Genomic DNA, 18,376 nt, shown 5'->3' with positions numbered 1-18,376 from the left:
ACCTCTCACTCTGACATGTAAATATGTTCCTAATGGATGTATGACGATACGACTCGTTGTATTCCAGCGTGGGATGTTACATTGCGGTCTTGACAACGAAAGTCGTTACATCGACTTGCACTGGAGGGCGCTGGGCTTAGGGACAGTGTGAATTACTATTCCAACTCCAGTCTACGTACAGTAGGAAAGGTGTTGGAAACAGTAATTTACACTATTCCTTAGTCTAGAGCGCCTTCCAGTGCAAGTTGATGTAACGACTTGCGTAGTCAAAACCACGATGTAACATACCGCGTTGTAATGGATGCTTGGTAAAGGATGTTTCCCGCATGTCATGTTGTAGTGTACTACACTCTTCAGGCTCACATCACTCACAGTTCGGGGCCTTGGTGCCACCGCACCTGCTGCACCCTTGGTAGGTACGCCCCTGCCTCACACCCTTCCACCTCACACTCTCACATGTAAACATGTTCCTAGCATGTCATGTTGTGTTGTACTAGACTGCTCACATCCCTCACAGTGCTTCATCCCCTCGTCTGTGGTACCGCCACCGCTGCTAATGCTCTTGTGTTACTGTGGTCAGTACTTCTATCTACAGCTGTGCAAAGACACAAAACACAGAGAGGGTTGTGTGTCAGCGTGTCATTGACAAAAATAATGTCTGACTTTAAAATTCTCTTCCTCTTCTTTACTCATTTCTCTATCTCCCTCTCTTTCTCTCTCCTCTCATCTTTGTTTCTCTATTACTTTTTTCCTTTCTGTTTCTCCTTCCTCCCTCCCTCCATCCCTCTGTACCCGTCTCTCCCTCCTTCTCTGTATACCTGTCTTTCCCTCCTCTTTTGATTTCTCTGTACCTGGCTCTCCCTTGTCCCTCCCTCCATCTCTCTGCTCCTTCCTGACTCCATCTCTCTGTACCTGTCTCTCCCTCCTCCCACCCTCCTCCCTCCCTCCATCTCTCTGTACTTGTCTCTCCCTCCTTTCTGACTCTATCTTTCTGTACCTGTCTCTCCCTCCTTCCTGACTCTATCTCTCTGTACTTGTCTCTCCCTCCTCCCACCCTCCTCCCTCCCTCCATCTCTCTGTACCTGTCTCTCCCTCCTTTCTGACTCTATCTCTCTGTACCTGTCTCTCCCTCCTTTCTGACTCTATCTCTCTGTACCTGTCTCTCCCTCCTTTCTGACTCTATCTTTCTGTACCTGTCTCTCCCTCCTCTGTCCCAGTTTCCCAGGACAATCTTCATGACAGACAAGGTCGTCTCCCTGGACAGAGCTGCCCCAGGGTGAGGAATGAGCCTGGAACAGAAGATTCCTCTTCAAGGAGAGATTTACAGCCTCATCTGAGAGAGACTCTGTGTCTCCACAGAGGTGGGAACATTTTACTCTGTACTTTTATATACCCCCATTTGATTTTTTAATCCAAATACATATGGTTCTGGACATTTACAATTTAATTACAAGACTTGTACAGAGCAGTGTGTGTTATGAATGTGTGTTTTGCAGGGCACTACTTCACATATATTGAAAAACTCCTATGCTCTTGAACAGATCAGAATAAAAACTCTGAAAATAATTAAAGTTTTCTAGTGCAAACTCCATTTGAGAGAATGCAGCCTTGTTATTCCAAGGAGACAGTGAAAGGGGGAGGCAGAGCACAGGGAGGGGGTGTGAGATGCAGTGGAGAGAGGGGGTGGGTTTACCTGGTGCTTTGACAATAGAAATATGGCCCTAACTATAACTGCCCAGTGACTACTGGGATATACATCTATATAAAATAAAATTATTTATATTTGGGAAAAAAACAAAGGTTAAAATGTAATTATAGTCAGGTGAACATTTCAGTGTCAACATAACATTTTGAACTGAGATTCACCAGTTACAGTAGAGCGAACTATAGCTTGCACCCCTGCCCTGCTCTGCTTATGGCCTCACATATGACATCACTCATGACATGTTCTATGACATCACTTATGACATCTCAAATGACATAAACAATTATGGCATTATATCTATGAAAGTAAGTGCAAAATACCTCAAAATAATATGCAGAATCATTAATGCCATCATACAAACAATCCCTACGGGCGAAGCTTTTGTTATTTGCAACATTAACCCCATTCCATACACTTCATGGGTAGCCGAGTTCATGTTGAGTATGAGCCCCAGATAAAAGGGTAACGTATCATGCACACGGTGTTCAATCTGTGTACAACTGTTTAGGGAAAACTAAGTTCCTGCACATAATTTGATTTGTACATTTGTAAAGCGCACGATTGCCCTGGGGCGTCTTGACACTACAGACAGGTGGGTCAAGTAAGGTTGCCAGAATGGTGTGCAGATCCTATTAGTTGGAAAAGAGCCAGGTTTTCAGCGCCTTTCTGAAAGATAGAGTGGGGCTGCTCTTTATGGTGACCAGGAGTAGGTTCCAAGTCTTGATTGCCCCTAATAGGAAGCTTCTTCCGCTCCAGCGTGCTTTCTTAAACCTTGGTGTTTGCAGAAGTTTGCTGTGTGCAGATTTTAGATTTCTAGACAGTGCATGCTATTTCAGATGAGTCCTGAGGCCCGGCGCCCTGTAGTGCTTTACAGGCAAGGGATTTAAACGTAATCCTCTCGTACACTGGGAGCCAGTAGAAGGCTCTTAATCTTGGGGAAACTGGCTCAAACCTGGGGATATCCAATACTAATCTGGCTGCCGCATTTTGCAGGCTCTGCAACCTTTATAGACGCTGAGATTGGATCCCCATGTACAGGGCGTTGCCGTAGTCCAACCTGGACAAGGCTAGTGCTGTAACCAGAGTTTTTAGGGATTCAGGTGGGATGAATGGCCGAATTTTCCTGATCATTTTTAGGATGAACCAAATGGTTGAGGAAAGGCTATTGATCTGACTGTTGAATGTCAGTTTAACATCGAAGATGAATCCTAGATTTTTTAACTTAGGCACTGAGACTAGGCTGTTGCCCAAACTGTCAGGCCACCATCTCGAAGACCAAAAAGAAGAATCAGAGCCCAGCAGCAAGACCTCAGACTTTCAGCCGTTCAATTTTAGACAGTTAAACTGCATCCACAGGTTAACCTGTGTCATGTGGCTATTGAAACGGTCCGCTGTCTCATCCAAGTTCCTTGAGACTGACACCACCAACTGGGTGTCATCAGCGTAAGAGACCACTGAGAACCCAAACTCCCTGATGATTTCCGCCATAGGGGTCACGTATACATTGAAAAGTGTGGAGCTTAACGAGGAACCCTGTGGCACACCACGGGGAAGTTTGAAAGGCTCGGAAGCAAAGACTCCGGTTTCCACTGAGAAAATCCTATTGGCAAGAAAGGATTACAGTAGCTTGAGGGCGGTGCCTCTGATACCCAACTCAGAAATCCTACTGGCTAATATATCATGGTTCACAGTGTTGAAGGCTGCAGATAGATCTAATAAAATCAAGACGCCTTACCCCCTGTGTCTATTATTGCTCTTAGTTCCTCTGCAGCCATGACCAGAGCTGTCTCACTCCAAACCCATATTGGCTGTCCATATAGATAGTTACTCGAACTCCATCTGCGATGGTACAGGCATGTGTCAGAGCAATAATTTCAGCCACCTGAGCAGTATATACTCTGTTCAAACAGGCAGCTTCAGCCACTCCCAAAATGGTACATACAGCAAAAGCTGCTCTCAGATACCCTTTATTGTCTCTTAGGCACGAACCGTCAACAAAAAGGATCAAATCAGATTCAGGTAACGGTTCATCGACAATGTCAGATCTGGGTTTTGTAGATAGTTCAGTAACATCCAGACAGTCATGCTCTTCACAATCTTCTCCTTCCTCTTGTGGAAGAGGCAACAATGTAGTGGGATTTAAGGTAGTACAGCATTTTAGAGTAACATTTTCAGAAGCCAATATAACTTGCTCATACTTTGTAAGTCTGTTATTCGTTAAATGCTGTGTCTTTGTTCTTGTCATTAACTGTTCTACTGAATGTGGTACATACACCACAAGCGGGTGACCCATTACTATGCTTTCACATCTCTCAATGCTGACACCTGTTGCAGCAACTGATTTGAGACATCCGGGCAACGCAGAAGCTACCTAATGTAGTGGAAAAATAAGCCACTGGTTTACGGGCACCTTCATGTGTCTGTACAAGGACCGCTAATGCACATCTTTCTCTCTCACAGCAGAAGAGCGAAAACGCTTTATTGTAATCTGGAATTCCCAGATCTGGAGCGGGACAATAGGCTCTCTCTCAGCACAAGGAAGGCTCTCAAGTAGTCATCATCCCATGGTACCAGATCACTAATGTCCTTTCAAGTCAACCTCAAAAGTGGCTTTGCTTGCAAGGAAAAGTTTGGGATCCACTGTCGAGAATAGCCGACCATTCCCCAAAACATGCGGACTTATTTCCGTGTTTTCTTGAGCTTCCATTTGTAGAATTGTCTCTATGCGATCATGTGACACCCTCTGTTTTCCCTTTCCAATTCGGTGACCCACATACTGCACTTGTTTGGAGACACCTTGTGTCCATTCTCTGCTAAATGGTTCAGCAAAGACACTGTGTCAATCCTGCAAGCATCCTCAGTCTCTGACGTGAACAAAAGGTTGTCGATATATTGAACCAGGACTGAGCTTTGGGGCATTACCAGCCCGTCAAGATTCTTTTTCAAACATTGGCTAAATATATAGGGACTTTCTGTATACCCTTGAAGGATCCTACACCATGTTAATACACGGTCGTCCATTCTAAACGCAAAAATATATTGGCTATCTTCAGGCAATGGTATGGAGAAAAACGCCTGACACAAATCGATGACTGTAAACAATTCGGCCTCACATGGTATCTGAAATAGTACAACAGCTGGTTTCGGTATCAGAGGACAACATTGGATCACGATTTCATTGACCCTGCGCAAATCCTGCACTATTCTGATCTTGCTGCTAGGCTTCTGTAGTCCCATTATAGGTGAATTACAGGGACCTTGTGCAATCATGGACTCAATTACAGGTCTTATCCCAGGCATAGTTTCTGGAGTCAATATATACTGCGAGGTTCGTGGGAATGCAGCATATGGTTTGACCTGTATCTTAACAGGTTCAACCCCACAAATCAATCCAATCTCCTCACCCGTGAAATCCCACACCTTCGGAGTAACTGAATCTCTCAAGTCATATGGTAGATCTTCTATTGTGAGAACCACAAACAGTTCTGCACAGAAGCTCATTTTGGCCATTTTAAAATTAGCATCGTCATCATAAGTTTGTAACTCCACACCCCTCGGAGTGCAAGATATGGTACAGTTTAGCTTACACAAAAGATATCGTCCCAATAGACAGACTGGGCTGGAATCACACACCACAAATTGGTGTTTATCCTGGAAGGGTTTGATTCTCACAGGTCACTCATTTGTTAACGGATTTGTTATTTTCAAATTGGTTACTACCTCCACTTGGATCGATTTTCCTGACAGGGATAAATCTGGGACCACTTTTATTCTTACTGTGGAGCGCGCAGCTCCAGTGTCTAACAAGAATCTACTAAAGGGCCACTTTGATCCACTTCCAGGGCAGCACCCAAAGTGCACTCTCCCTGCACCCCCCTCAGGCACTCCTGAGGACCTTGTATTTCATCTAATCTGTCTTTTATCACAAAGTAAGGCATCTGACGATATGTCTGATTACTCATGGGTGTTCTCGGAGGCTGTGGTATCTGCATTTGGGACTCACAACCCCCATACATGGATCTGGGTCTTGTCACAGTATTCACACCTTCTGACATTTGTCCCTCTCCTTCATATTACAATTGATTTGCTGGATTCAATTGACGCTCGCGCATCCAGTGCCCTATTTTGTGACAATAGTGGCAGGCTGTGACACGTTTTAGATTTGTCACCTACTCAGCTCCCTTTCCGGCATCTGCACCCCTTCCACTGCCCTGTCCAGGTTGAAATACAGTATGTTGGTTCATTCCTCTACCACTTCCTCTTCTTAGACCCATCGCTCCTCCAACCCCTTGCACCCAGTCAAGCATTTTGGCATTTCTCAACTGTACCAACATTCATTTTTCCTTTATTTTCTTTTGTGCTGCCTCTACCTGTTCACTGCAGTATTTTGCATAACGCAAAATTTCATTGACAGATTTATTCTGCCAACATATCAAGTGGTGCTGTATCATCAAACTGATATCAGATCTCAATCCTAACACAAATTTAGAAATACACTGTCCCATATCATTTGGCTCAATGGTATCCAATCCACTATGTTGTTTAAATGCAACTAAAAGTCTCTCATAATATTCATGTACTGATTCCTTAGGATCTTGAGTAGTATGATCAATTTTAAGTCAATCGACAGTCTGCGGGGCCACTTTAGACTGCAACTATGTAATCGCTTGTTCATATTTCTTCATCACCTCAGCTGAAGGACCATTAGTCACAGCATCTCTAGCCGGTTCCACAGTAGGCCTAACAACGGAAACCTTACATGCCGTCCATAAATCGTCTGGAACCACTATATTGCACAAGGTATTCAAATCAATCCATAACACCTTCGAAATCTTAACAAACCGATCAATCTGTTTATACCAGTTGGTAGGCTTCTCCCTCAGCTGAGAAAAATCATTAGTGAATGCTGCCAAATCACCCCTGCTCCATGGCACATGTAGATACCCCCATTCTGTACTTCTCTCAGAGGATAATTTCCTGCTGCTCCCATCCCTCCACTTGGAGGTGGAGTATCTCCTATCATTTTCTTGGCACTTTTGGACTATCTTTCTTCCCATTTATCTAATTCTCTCTATGGTCGCATTGTTATGATCAAATCTCTAATTTGTGCCTTTAATCCTGTTGTTCGCTTTTCCTCTAAATCTTGATCAGTATAATTCAATCTGCAGATCCCCTGCATCAATTTCGTCTTGGTCCAATCCATCTCATACCGTCTTGCCAACTGTACCAATGCTTCATGAGCTCGCTTTGCCTTTTTAGTGACATCCTTAGCTACTAATAGCAACTCGCTTGGATCATATGTTTCAATCCTGTCCAATGGCAGATTCCCTTCTATCACTTCATCTATTTCAACTTTCAATGTGACCACATCTAACAATGGTGCTTTCATTTCCACTTGTATGGTTCTTTGACCCTTCTCACTTCCTGTTTCTTCCCTGTCGCAACTTTGTGCCCTCCTTGGACCTGCACTCTCCTCCATTCTCAACGCTGGACGACTTTCTCTCTGACAACTTCAACTTCTCCAATGGTTACCTTCACATAAATCCTGTGATTCAAATAGTACTCTAGGTGTGTCTCTCGTTTCATCTCCAGTTCTTCCTTTGACATCATTGACTCACTCACTGGTGGAACCCACATTCTAATGTCTGACCTAGAATTTGCCAAAGCTCCTGTTCGTATTCGTTCTGATCCACTGTCCATCCTTGATGGATCAGCAGTGGCTGGCAATGGAGTACTAGCTTCCACTTGCATCTGAGCCATACCTGTTCCACTCACTGTAAGACTGCCTCCTGACATAGTCTCTTCCCCTTCTCTGGTCTGCTGTTGACTTTCACTTGCTCTCTCATTTGGGTTATAGATCGAGACCACAGGTCCAATTGTAACTGGTTCAGTAGAGAGTCTGGTAACTGCATGGAGCATGCACTTCCATTGTGCTCAGGATCTGCATATCCTTGCCCTCCAGACCCCCCTTTAATTCTTAGTCCCACTGTCATTCTCCCTCTTACTCCTGTTGTCTGCTCCTCTGAACCCATTCGACTCACTCCTAAAGCTTCTCCAGGTTGCTGCGTTCTCTCCAGCTCCGATCTGGAGTCATATGGTGGAGTACGTTCTGCTAACAATCTCTCTAGAAAGCTATCATCTGTATCACTGTCCTCCCCCGTCTTACTCTGTCCTTCAGACCTCCTTTTAACAACCTGAATGGATTTAAGCATTCTCCCTCTATGATGTCTACTCTCCACTTCTTCAATTGTGCATCCCACCTGGAATCCTGATATGCCTTCATTGCCGTTTTCTTCTTACCTGTGAAGCTACTCTTCTTTTTGCCATTGCTGCTCTCATCCATGCATCTAATGCTTCAAATTGCATTGGTCTAGGCGGAGGTTTCAGAGAAGACATTACTCCTCTCAGCTGGTACAGCACATCCATTCGAAAAGACCCATAAAGAGGGAAAGCCAAATCTCCCTCCTTCTCTGTGCTTTTATGTCAATTTTGCAGCCACACTATAGTATTTAGTCCTACATTAGTTGCCATGTAATGTGCCGGGGCATCCGCCGGTGGAGCGTCTTCTCCCACCCGAGTTACCAACCCTGTGTCGCCTCTACACAAATCATGCAACACCTTAAAACATCTCATTGTGAAAATCAATTATTTGCAATCCAGAATTCAATATTCAACTTCGGACTAGTCCCAGAACTCCCTCCTTGCAGCGGCTCACCCTCCTTTACAATTTCACTTCGTACACAGGCTCACACATTCGTACACAAGTAACTGTATAACCCAAAGTTACTAACCAAGTAACTGCTTCCTACTACAGCCACAATAACTTACAGTCACATACACAAGTAATTGTCCGTCCACTAAAAGATCGATAGAACACTCTTACAAGAACATCCACTGTGACCCCGACCTGCGTTGGTCACCCACTCGCCGTAGCCCAACCCCGGTACCTGAGGCATTCCACCGCGATGTTACCCCTACATTCACATGTTCCCTATCACAAGTGGATCGCTGATAGCGCTTCATGACACCCACAATATTTGATCAGACAATCACATATACAAACTTATCCCGGGATCTTGGAATTCTCTTGAGTCCGCTCACCAAACTTCTTGATCTGCACATGTCCAGACGAGTAAACCAATTAACCGACAATCACTCGACTTTCATTCCAACTTCGCAAGACATCACACAATGAATTCATCACCGCAATCTAGCACACCACACAGTTTCATACTCAAGCTTCCACTGTTTCCGCTGCACCATCAGCATCCGCTCTCCTCCATCAATCTTCTTTTTCCGCCGTCGTCTTCTCCATGTCCAGAGCCCAATTTTCCTCCGTTTTTACTCGAAAACCCTCATTCTCCCCTCAATGTAGAGGCTAATCATCCTCTGCTACCATTTCATTACGCCAAATGTAGTCTGTTAGAAATGGGATTTCTGGTTGGCTAAGACTTGCATCAAAGCCGGGCAGAAACCACCACTCTAGTCAGGGCAAGGAAGTCACCCGCCAAAGATAACCCCTGCTCACCCCCTTGGTAGCTTGGCACGAGCAGTCAGGCTTATCCCGGAGGCAATGTGTAAAGCATTTGCGCACGCACCCAGCAGCAACACCCAAGGCCCACCACAAAGGAAACTCCACACAAGGTTATATATAAAAATAGCCTTTGTATTACACCAAACACATTAGATAATAAACACACAATTTACACTGTGCCACTGGCACGGGCGGAATTTACAGGGGGTTATGTACATAGGACAGGGCCACATGGACCCCTGTCAGGAATAAGCACTTGGTAGAACTAGCACTTTGTAGGAATAGCACTTAGAACATAGGATAATTGTAGCATCAAATAGCAAATGTAGCACACAACCAGTAACCACTGGTAGAAGGTAAGTACATCCTACGCAATCCTAACCACCTTAGGCATATATCACGCAGGGAACCAGGAACTCTCTAGCATAACTATACTAGGTAAAACAACCTCCTTGGCATAAACCATATCTAGAGTCCTCAAGACAGGGTGCGCAAAACATACCACACACAGTACATTTCCTAACACCCAAAAGAATCAGAACATAAAACAGCATAGCACATAAATCACATTAGGGTCCAAAATCACAACGAGGTCCAGGTTGCGCCACTGCGCCAAAACCTAAACTAGCAGCTGCCCACTACTTGCTGGGCAGCTGAGGACAAGAACAGGGCCTAAACGCTGAAGCTGGCACTAAGTGCTGAGCAGCTGGGGAAGGCCAAGGTAGGGATGAAGGAGTGCGACTCACTCCTAGATGCAAAGTACATGTCCCTAGAAAGAAGAACCTAAACGTAGCAGTTGCCCACTACTTGCTGGGCAGCTGGAGACAAACTGCGGCATGGGCTCTCACTGGCCCTAGGACAAAGGCTGTGCCAAATGCTGGAGCCATCTGGCCCTGGAACCAACTGTACACCTTGGAGCCTTCTAGCCTCTGGGGAAAATAATGTGCATTTTGGAGCCCTCCAGGCTCTAAACAATGATGGGGGAGTGGGAGCCACCTAGGCTCTAGAAGAAAACATGCCCCCTGTCGTTGGAGCCACGGGGCTCAGCACGGGCTCCTTTGGCCCTTTAAATCAATAATGTGCCCCGGGAGCCATCTAGGCTCTTAAAATAATGAGGGCTTCGTGGGGCCTTCGGGATCGGTAAAGGACTAGTAGAACGTTGGGGCGGCCTACTGCCATCCGGGGCCGCCCTAAATGCCCCCTGCCACTGTGCACACTGTTGGAGCGGACCGCTCAGCACACAGGGCCTCTCGGACTCTGAAAACGGACATTGCCCCCCATCGAGGAGCGGTGTGGGGTGAAATGCGGCCATGTCCACGGGGTCCCTCCGGACCCTTTAACCAATTGTGGGCCCCTTCGTTGGAGCGGCCCCCTATCAGGCGGGGGCCGCTCAAAAACTAATGCGGCCGTGCTCCTCCCATGCCCAGCCCTCACTTAACGGGCTCCTGCATCGGGGGGGGCTTCTCTCCTCGCTGTCCCCGCTTCACTCGCGGCACCGAGGCTCACTTTTCACTACGGGAACCCCGGAGGGTACAAAGAGAAGGTGCTGCCTCCACCGGCCGCCTCCATTCACCCGGGCGGCTTCTCCTTCTCGGGCAGGCGGCGGGCAGCCTCTTTGGTCTCCCTCTCCACACGGGAGACCGGCAAGGCACACAAAGGCTTTCCCCAGGCAGGGGGAAGCGGAACAAAGGGTCACCAGGCCCCGCCCACCTCCACTACTTCTGGGTCGCGGTAGGCAGCGGCCTGGCAACGTTTCAACAAGCAGCTCGGGGCTGCGGCGGTGATTCCTCGGCGGCAAGAGGGGTAGGCTCCCTCGCAATAAAAAGTAAATAGCGGGGTGGGCACCCATACAATAAATAAATAAGTTCCAAGAGCGCAAATGAGGGGTAGGCTCCCTCCGAATTGGTCGATAAAGCAGGGTGGGCTCCTGCTATTGAAAATATAAAAACACTAGCAGGACAGAGAGCAGCTTCAAGCTGCAAAGCTCAAATAAAGCTCTCCCAGAGGGGGACAAAGCGCAGGGAGAGCTAGGGGCGTTGATAATACAAAGCCAGCACACCCAAGGTGCTGGGGCAGCCCCCAGAAACTCTTCAAGGTCCTGGAAATACTCCAGCAAGGCAGAAGGGTCCAAAATAAATCCTCCAGTATCCAGGGCATCCAGGGGCTGGGCAGGGCCCAGGGAGGCAAGCCTTTCCCTGTGCCCCAGAAGCAGCATGCCCCTGGTAGATTCAAGTAGGAACACAAGAACATTTAACATGAGGTCACAGCCTTTTTATACACCAAATCCCTGTGTCTCTAGGGTGCAGGGTGGGGGAAAACCAGACGCAGCTGGTTCTGGAGCACTTTGTTTTGCTCAGCCCCTCTCCCTATTCACAGGACAGGCTGGGGTCATCAATCGCACCACAGGGGGCGGAGCCAGCATTGTGGAGGGAAAGCCCAGCCCTATTCAGGTCCCAGGTGCACTCCTCCCACCCATCTGGCTGTCAATCTCTCTATTCACCACCGGGGCAGACCATCCTGACTTCTGGTGCCAGGCACAACAGCCAGCTCCAGCCAATCACAAGCCAGACAGTGAATTCACATTTACTGAACAGGCAGGCCAACTTCTAGAAGTGGCACTTCCACACTAGACACATGAATGCCGCACACATCACTGTGCAGCATTCAATCTCACGAGTTCGCACATACCAAACTCGAGCCTGCACTCCCCATACATCAGGAACTACCATAGACACACATATCCCCCATGCATTTCTATGGGAGGGCTGGCCAATCTCACACACGCACTCAGAGAGCACACGCACTTTACACTGCGCCACAGTGCTAAAGTGCGCAAAGACCAGAAATCACTATAATGGTGTAACATTAAAAGGCAAAAAGTTCAGGGGTGAACCTGCCAGAAGGGCCAAGTCCAACATAGTCTTTGCCTTCCCTTCCAAATTTAGCACTGATGGTCTTTTATTTGCCTGCTAAAAGTGGTTAAGGGGAGTAAACACTTCAAATTATACTTACAATTTAGTCATGGTTCAAAGACCACAGACTCCGAATTCCAATTTATGGATTTTATTATAGGGCCACAAATAATTGGATGTAAACACATTTGAGAATCAGCGAATATAGGTACATAGAAACCAATACAGAGCCAAACCTACGAATATAATTAATTCGGCATAGAAGGCATAATGTAAAATGCTCCAAAATCAAAATGCAACACAGAATTGAGGCACAATCTAAATCTTTTTCATTAGGAAGGAAAGCATAGGTTATCTTTCCCTACATTACTTTCATTGAGGTTCCTGGCTATTTCCACTATATCATTTCCCAAAGGATTTCAGCACCTGTAGACTTCCTAAGAAGTACTCACGTCGAATGGGTCAAAATAGCTTAAGGCTATGGAGCTCGCTCTTAAGATGCTTCTTCTCCTCCAAAAATGTAGAAGTCTGATTTTCTGTCCCTGCGCATCTTACAAAAAGGCCAAATTCAGCCCCCCCTAAATGTATCACATGACAAATTGTTCCACTTGCAATATTCCCCAGTAGCTTTCCATGGACTCTTTATTACGTTTTTCTTGTCTTTCAGTGGCCTTGAGGTGCAGATGGGTCAGGCATGGAAGGCATCCTCCCTTCTCGCCTCTCAGTTTCTTCAAATACATTCCGGTAATCTCCTTAAACTAAGAATAACGAAATTCTTACACCTGCTGTGGGATGAGAACATACTGCTGTGGCACACAAAAGGAATTAATTTAATTATTTCTATAGCAACTAAGGATTTTAAACCGACAACAACCTGCAGTTCTGAACCTACAATGCAGGTAACTTAAACAACATATAGGTCGACCGTGTGAGGGACGTGGGAATCTCGGGCCTTGCCTTAAGCTGGATTAGCTCCTCTCTGGAAAACCGCTCTCAGGCGGTCTGCACTGCCCAGTTTACTGCCCCTAGAGTTAAAACCTCATGTGGAGTCCCCCAGGGCTCTTCTCTTTCTTCCCTGTTGTTCAATCTTTACCTCCTCCCTCTTGTCCGAGCCTTGAAGGAGCGCAAAGTCTGCACCTTCAATTATGCAGACGACTTCCAACTCATTTTTTCCATCAGTAACTCCCAGGAATCAATTTATGCTTTTCAATCCACCATGCTGTTCATCAGTGAATGGATGAACAAGAATCACCTAAAACTTAACCCGGACAAGACAGAGTTAGTCTAAACAGGTGGTAATGCTAGGGGACCCCACTTTTGGCCTAGGGAGCTGGGCCAGCCCCCTGTCTCTTCTAGCTCGGCTAAAAGTCTTGGAGTGGGCATTAGTCAGGACCTCACTTTGAAATCCCAGATCAACTCGGTGATTTCCACCTGTTTTTTTCAACTTCGTAAAATAAAAAAGATTTGTAGATTCCTCCCCATGATGCCCGTATTTAGGGGATCATCGCCATGGTCATGTCCCATGTCGATTATGCCAACTCATTATACTTCTGCAACCCTCTTTTTCTTTCCAAACATTTGCAAATAATACAAAATCAGGCTGCTCGCCTGATTGTTCATCTTCCCAGGCGTCAGCACATCACCCCTCTTCTGAAGAGTTTACATTTGCTTCCGGTTGCTCAGCGGTGTGCTTTTAAGATTGGATGCCTTATCTCCAAGTCACGTCATGGCAGGAGTCCGACATTTGTTAACAACATGCTCATCAAATATGTTCCTACTCGGAATCTCCGCTCAGCCCATACAAATGTATTACTTACCACTCATTTCAGATTAAAGCGCACTGGTGGTGCCAGGTTTTCTACCCTGGCTCCCACTTTCTGGAATTCTCTCCCTTCTGAAATCCGCTTTTGCACTAATCTTCTTGGCTTTAGAAGTCTCTTAAAGACTGGGCTCTTCCGACAGACCCTCTGAACCATTTTCTAGAGCTTGGATTTTAATCAGATTAGCGCCATGAAACCTCCCCGGTGTATGTGCGTTTTTAAAATTCTTTTTAACATAACATAACATTGATATGAATATAATGTCATCCTACACATTATATATACAGGAATGATAGTGTCTCTAACACATATTAATCCTACTTAAAGGCGCTCATTATTATTCTAAGCTTAGAATGTTGAATAAATGCATTTGATAAACATAATTCACTGCAAACGATAAAAAGACATGTGAGTGCGTTGAATCATGAGTATAATGCACCCATACAATTTAGAGTGCTGTAAGCGCTCTATCATCACCATGAGAGACAGCTCCATGCTCTGAAAGAACCCCAGCAGCTCCCTCTGCTGTGATGTTATAATGCAGTGACGTCACCTCGCGAGCTGCCTTCATTCCAGTAACTATTCAATCTTCTTGGGGCTTCACGGCAGAAGCTGCTCTTTTGAAGAGATACCACACTGAGCCCTCCTCTCTGGAGTGGCACCGACAGGAGCTGCCTTCACTCTACACTTCTGTGTTGGAACAGAACCCTTCGTGCAGATGCGCACTTACCCAAACTGTGTGACCCTCGGCATAACTTGGAACCCAGCCAGCGTATCAGCAAAAGCTGGGCGTGTTTGGAAAGAGTCCTTCCCAGTAATAAATGCTATGATAATATATGGGTATACATAGACAAATACTCTATTTTCTTATATATGACCTGAACAATATTATCCTGTCCCTTCTGATTAAGACAGATATCTCTTGAAAAGTCGAATTTCTTTCCAGGGAGCGATATTATTAATATTTCGACAGAGCATTAACTTTAAAGCAGGAGACACTGCTGTGCTGTTAATTTATTGCATAACTGCCGTGTTTCTGTAAAGTGGAAAGGCTCCTGCCTTTCATGAAGCTTGAAATGGGAAAGTCTAGGAAATATATGCAGTTTAATTCCATTTTCTTGCTGTTTTGATATCAGCTGTTCAGAACTTCACTTAACTGCTGGACGTGTTACACCTGAGACTTGTGGTTGTTTTAAATCCCAAAAGTCCTAAAACACCCGGGAGCGTCGGAAAGGTTGTGTTTGCTGAAAGCGAGTCTGCTTCCTCTGGGGTTACAAGTGCTGGTTGTACGGGGGAGGGGAGTTGCCCCCTCCTTCCAGGTCACAAGCAGTTACAGAATAAACACTCGGCCTCGCAAAGTCATTTGCATATCACTATGACCATTCTGTACAAGGCCTCTTAGCTCCAGTGATAGTGATGTAACAGAGAGAGACACTGGAGGAAAGACTACTCTCAGGAGTCAAAAGTCCTGTACAAAGAGTCAGTGGCCTCATACAAATATCTCATTATAGAAGCCAAGAAAATGTATTATTGTCACAAAATTGAATCTGCACAAAATTCCAACAAATGTCTATACGAAACCACCAAACAGCTTGCCGGCTCTTCTGTTGATCTTACTCCCCCCCCCGTCTCAAATGATCTGTGATGCTTTATCTAAGTTTTTCTTTAGCAAGGTTGACGACATCTCTCGAATCTTTGCAAATACTACCATTAGCTCCCACGACGCCTTTGTTCAGCTAGATGGACCTGCTTTTCACCAGTTCAGTGACGTTACAGGCCCACAGGTACTAGACACTATATCCTCCATTAAATCAGGGTCGGCTTTGGACCCGTGCCCGTTGAAGGTTATGCGGCCCATCATGGATGTAGTTTTTACATCCATAACAGAGATTTGTAATTCCATGTTCTCTACGGGTATCTTTCCGGATATCCTCAAGAGAACAATTATAAAACCTCTCCTTAAGAAACCCACCCTAGATAAAGAAGAACTTAAAAGTTATCGGCCTATTGCCAGCTTGCCACTACTGGCGAAAATAGTGGAAAAAACCATGAATACCCAACTCTCCTTCTTTATCGAGGAGAATAAAAAGCTGGATGACTCGCAGTTTGGCTTTCGCCGATATCATGGAACTGAGACCGCTCTGGTCAAAGCGGCAGATGATATTAGATCCATCCGGGATGCAGGAGGTTCGGCCATCCTGATCCTACTGGACCTATCGGCAGCCTTCGACACGGTCGACCATGTTATCCTGGTCGACCGTGTCGAGAAAATGGGCATCCGAGGCAATGCCAAAAATCTTATTGCCTCTTTCCTGGCTAATAGGACCCAGATTGTCACCGTGGGACCTTTTGAATCCTCTCCCTTGTCATTACCTTGTGGAGTTCCTCAGGGCTCATCCCTCAGTCCGACACTCTTTAATATTTATGTGTCGGACCTTGCCAAAGTCATCAGGGCACATGGGATGAGCCTGACGTCCTACGCTGATGATACCCAATTGGTCCTAGCGGTCAAGAACGATGGGCCACAAAGAGCCAACATGCTTACTCAGGGCATGCAGGCAATTAGCAGTTGGATGGCCCACAACTGCTTGAAACTAAATTCTGAGAAATCTGAAGTGGTAGTTTTCGGCAATCTCTCCCCAGAGTGGTCCTCTTCATGGTGGCCCTCGTCTATGGGCCAGCCTCCAGACCCGGTTGACAAGGTCAGGAACCTGGGTGTCATGTTTGACAACCGTTTGAATTTCTTACCTCATGCCAACCAGATCTCTTCCTCTGCCTTTTACAAACTTCGGCTCATTAAGAAAATTAAGCCCTTTCTGCCTGAACATCTTGCTAAAACCTTGGTGAGCGCTCTGGTCCTCTCCACCCTAGATTATTGTAACGCCTTGTTTCTAGGTGCTCAGGAGAGAGTGCTTGCCAAAATGCAGGCTATTCAGAACGCAGCGGCAAGGCTACTAGGGCGTATTCCGAAATTTCAACCGGTCTCACCAACCATAAGACAACTTCACTGGCTCCCGGTGAAAAACAGGATAAAGTTTAAGGCATTGTGCTTGATATACAAGGCCTTACATAACGCTGGACCAGCGTTCTTCACCCAGAACTTAATCCCCTACTGTCCGTCTAGAACACTGCGATCCTCTAGCTCCCTTGATCTGGTGGTCCCCCGCACTAGAACTGTTGTAGGAGAGTAGGGTCTGCAATCCTATGATCACCCAGATTTTTTGCTTTTTGCTGCACTGGTTTACGACTTTCCCTGGCTGTGGGCCTGCTAATCAGACCCACAGCCTAGCTGTTCTCTCTATCCAAATTGTACTCAGGTACTGAATTGGCACTGGGCCCTCTCCAAGTCCCTGTACCCAGGGCTGAGGTGCACCCAGAAGTCTCCCAGGGGCTGAAGCATGTATTGTGCCACCCCTGGATTGACTAACTAAAACTGACACAACTGGCTGCACGACAGCTGGGGCAAGGTGGTGTACTCACCCTTTGCTTTAGATATAGTATACCTATATCTAACCCTAAAATGGACACACAGATCTCCTATCAGTCACTCCTATGGCAGGCCTTAACAATCCTGAAGGCAGAGTGCTTGGAATCGTGTGAGATGGTGCTCTAGCATGAGCTGAGCCTGTCTGCGGCTTTCGGGATCCATCCCTTAGCCGTTTCCATGATATCGCATACCATATACTCTTAAGTGCATTATAATCCTCGCGGTTATGTGCCAACTCTGGTATCGCTTTATCAAAACATGTCGAGTGAGGTGTCATACGAATTGGAATACTAACCCCTCGCCAATTCTGGCGACGGGGTTAGCATTCCACCCTTCTAGAGGGACACGACATGCCTGTAACCTATAACCCGGTTAAAAGTCAGACAGAGCCTTAGCATCCACAAAATGGATGCTGCCACCGAGACACAAGTCTGCCCTCCTGCTGCTGGGAGTCCTCCCAGAGCAGGAGATAAGGACAAAGGGTTTCCTGCCAGGGGCGGTGCCAGCACCGTCCCAGACAGGGTTTTGTGTATTGTAGGTAGGCAGGGCTTTAGAGGAAGGTGACTGCACGTGGCACCCCGGTGCTCACTGTGCATAGGCTGGCTGGAACCAGTTCCAGGGTCACTCCAGACCCTGTGCTGGGGAAAAGCCCGCCAAGGAAGTGGGTGTAACCACCCCCCTCCTGGTCCCACCCATAGGGCAGGACCTAGTCGCGTGCCAGCCCCCTTTTCCCAGATAAAGGTAGAGACTGGCCCCCTTCCAAATCAGATCATCTTTGGAATCAAGATACCACTTTCCACGAAAGGACTTCACGATTTCTTCCTCAAGATTCTCCCTTGTGGCTAAGGAGTAGTCACCCTGCATCCGCAGGCACCATCTAAGAACACTGCGGTCTGCTGCACGTCCTTCCTCCGGAAT

General features: G+C 46.4%; 1 protein-coding gene across 1 annotated transcript in view; it reads left to right on the top strand.

Moving 5' to 3' along the window:
* Positions 1-18,376, top strand: part of LOC144769974 (butyrophilin subfamily 1 member A1-like) — a 143,782-nt gene that overhangs the window by 90,647 nt on the left and 34,759 nt on the right. Inside the window, exon 4 of the mRNA XM_078654169.1 lies at positions 1,218-1,361. Within this exon, the coding sequence (XP_078510295.1) occupies positions 1,218-1,361 (144 nt within the window). The remainder of the gene's footprint in view (positions 1-1,217; positions 1,362-18,376) is intronic.

The sequence above is a fragment of the Lissotriton helveticus genome, chromosome 7, assembly GCF_964261635.1.
Source record: "Lissotriton helveticus chromosome 7, aLisHel1.1, whole genome shotgun sequence".
Lineage (NCBI taxonomy): Eukaryota > Metazoa > Chordata > Amphibia > Caudata > Salamandridae > Lissotriton > Lissotriton helveticus.
This window is presented reverse-complemented; position numbering and strand designations above follow the sequence as displayed.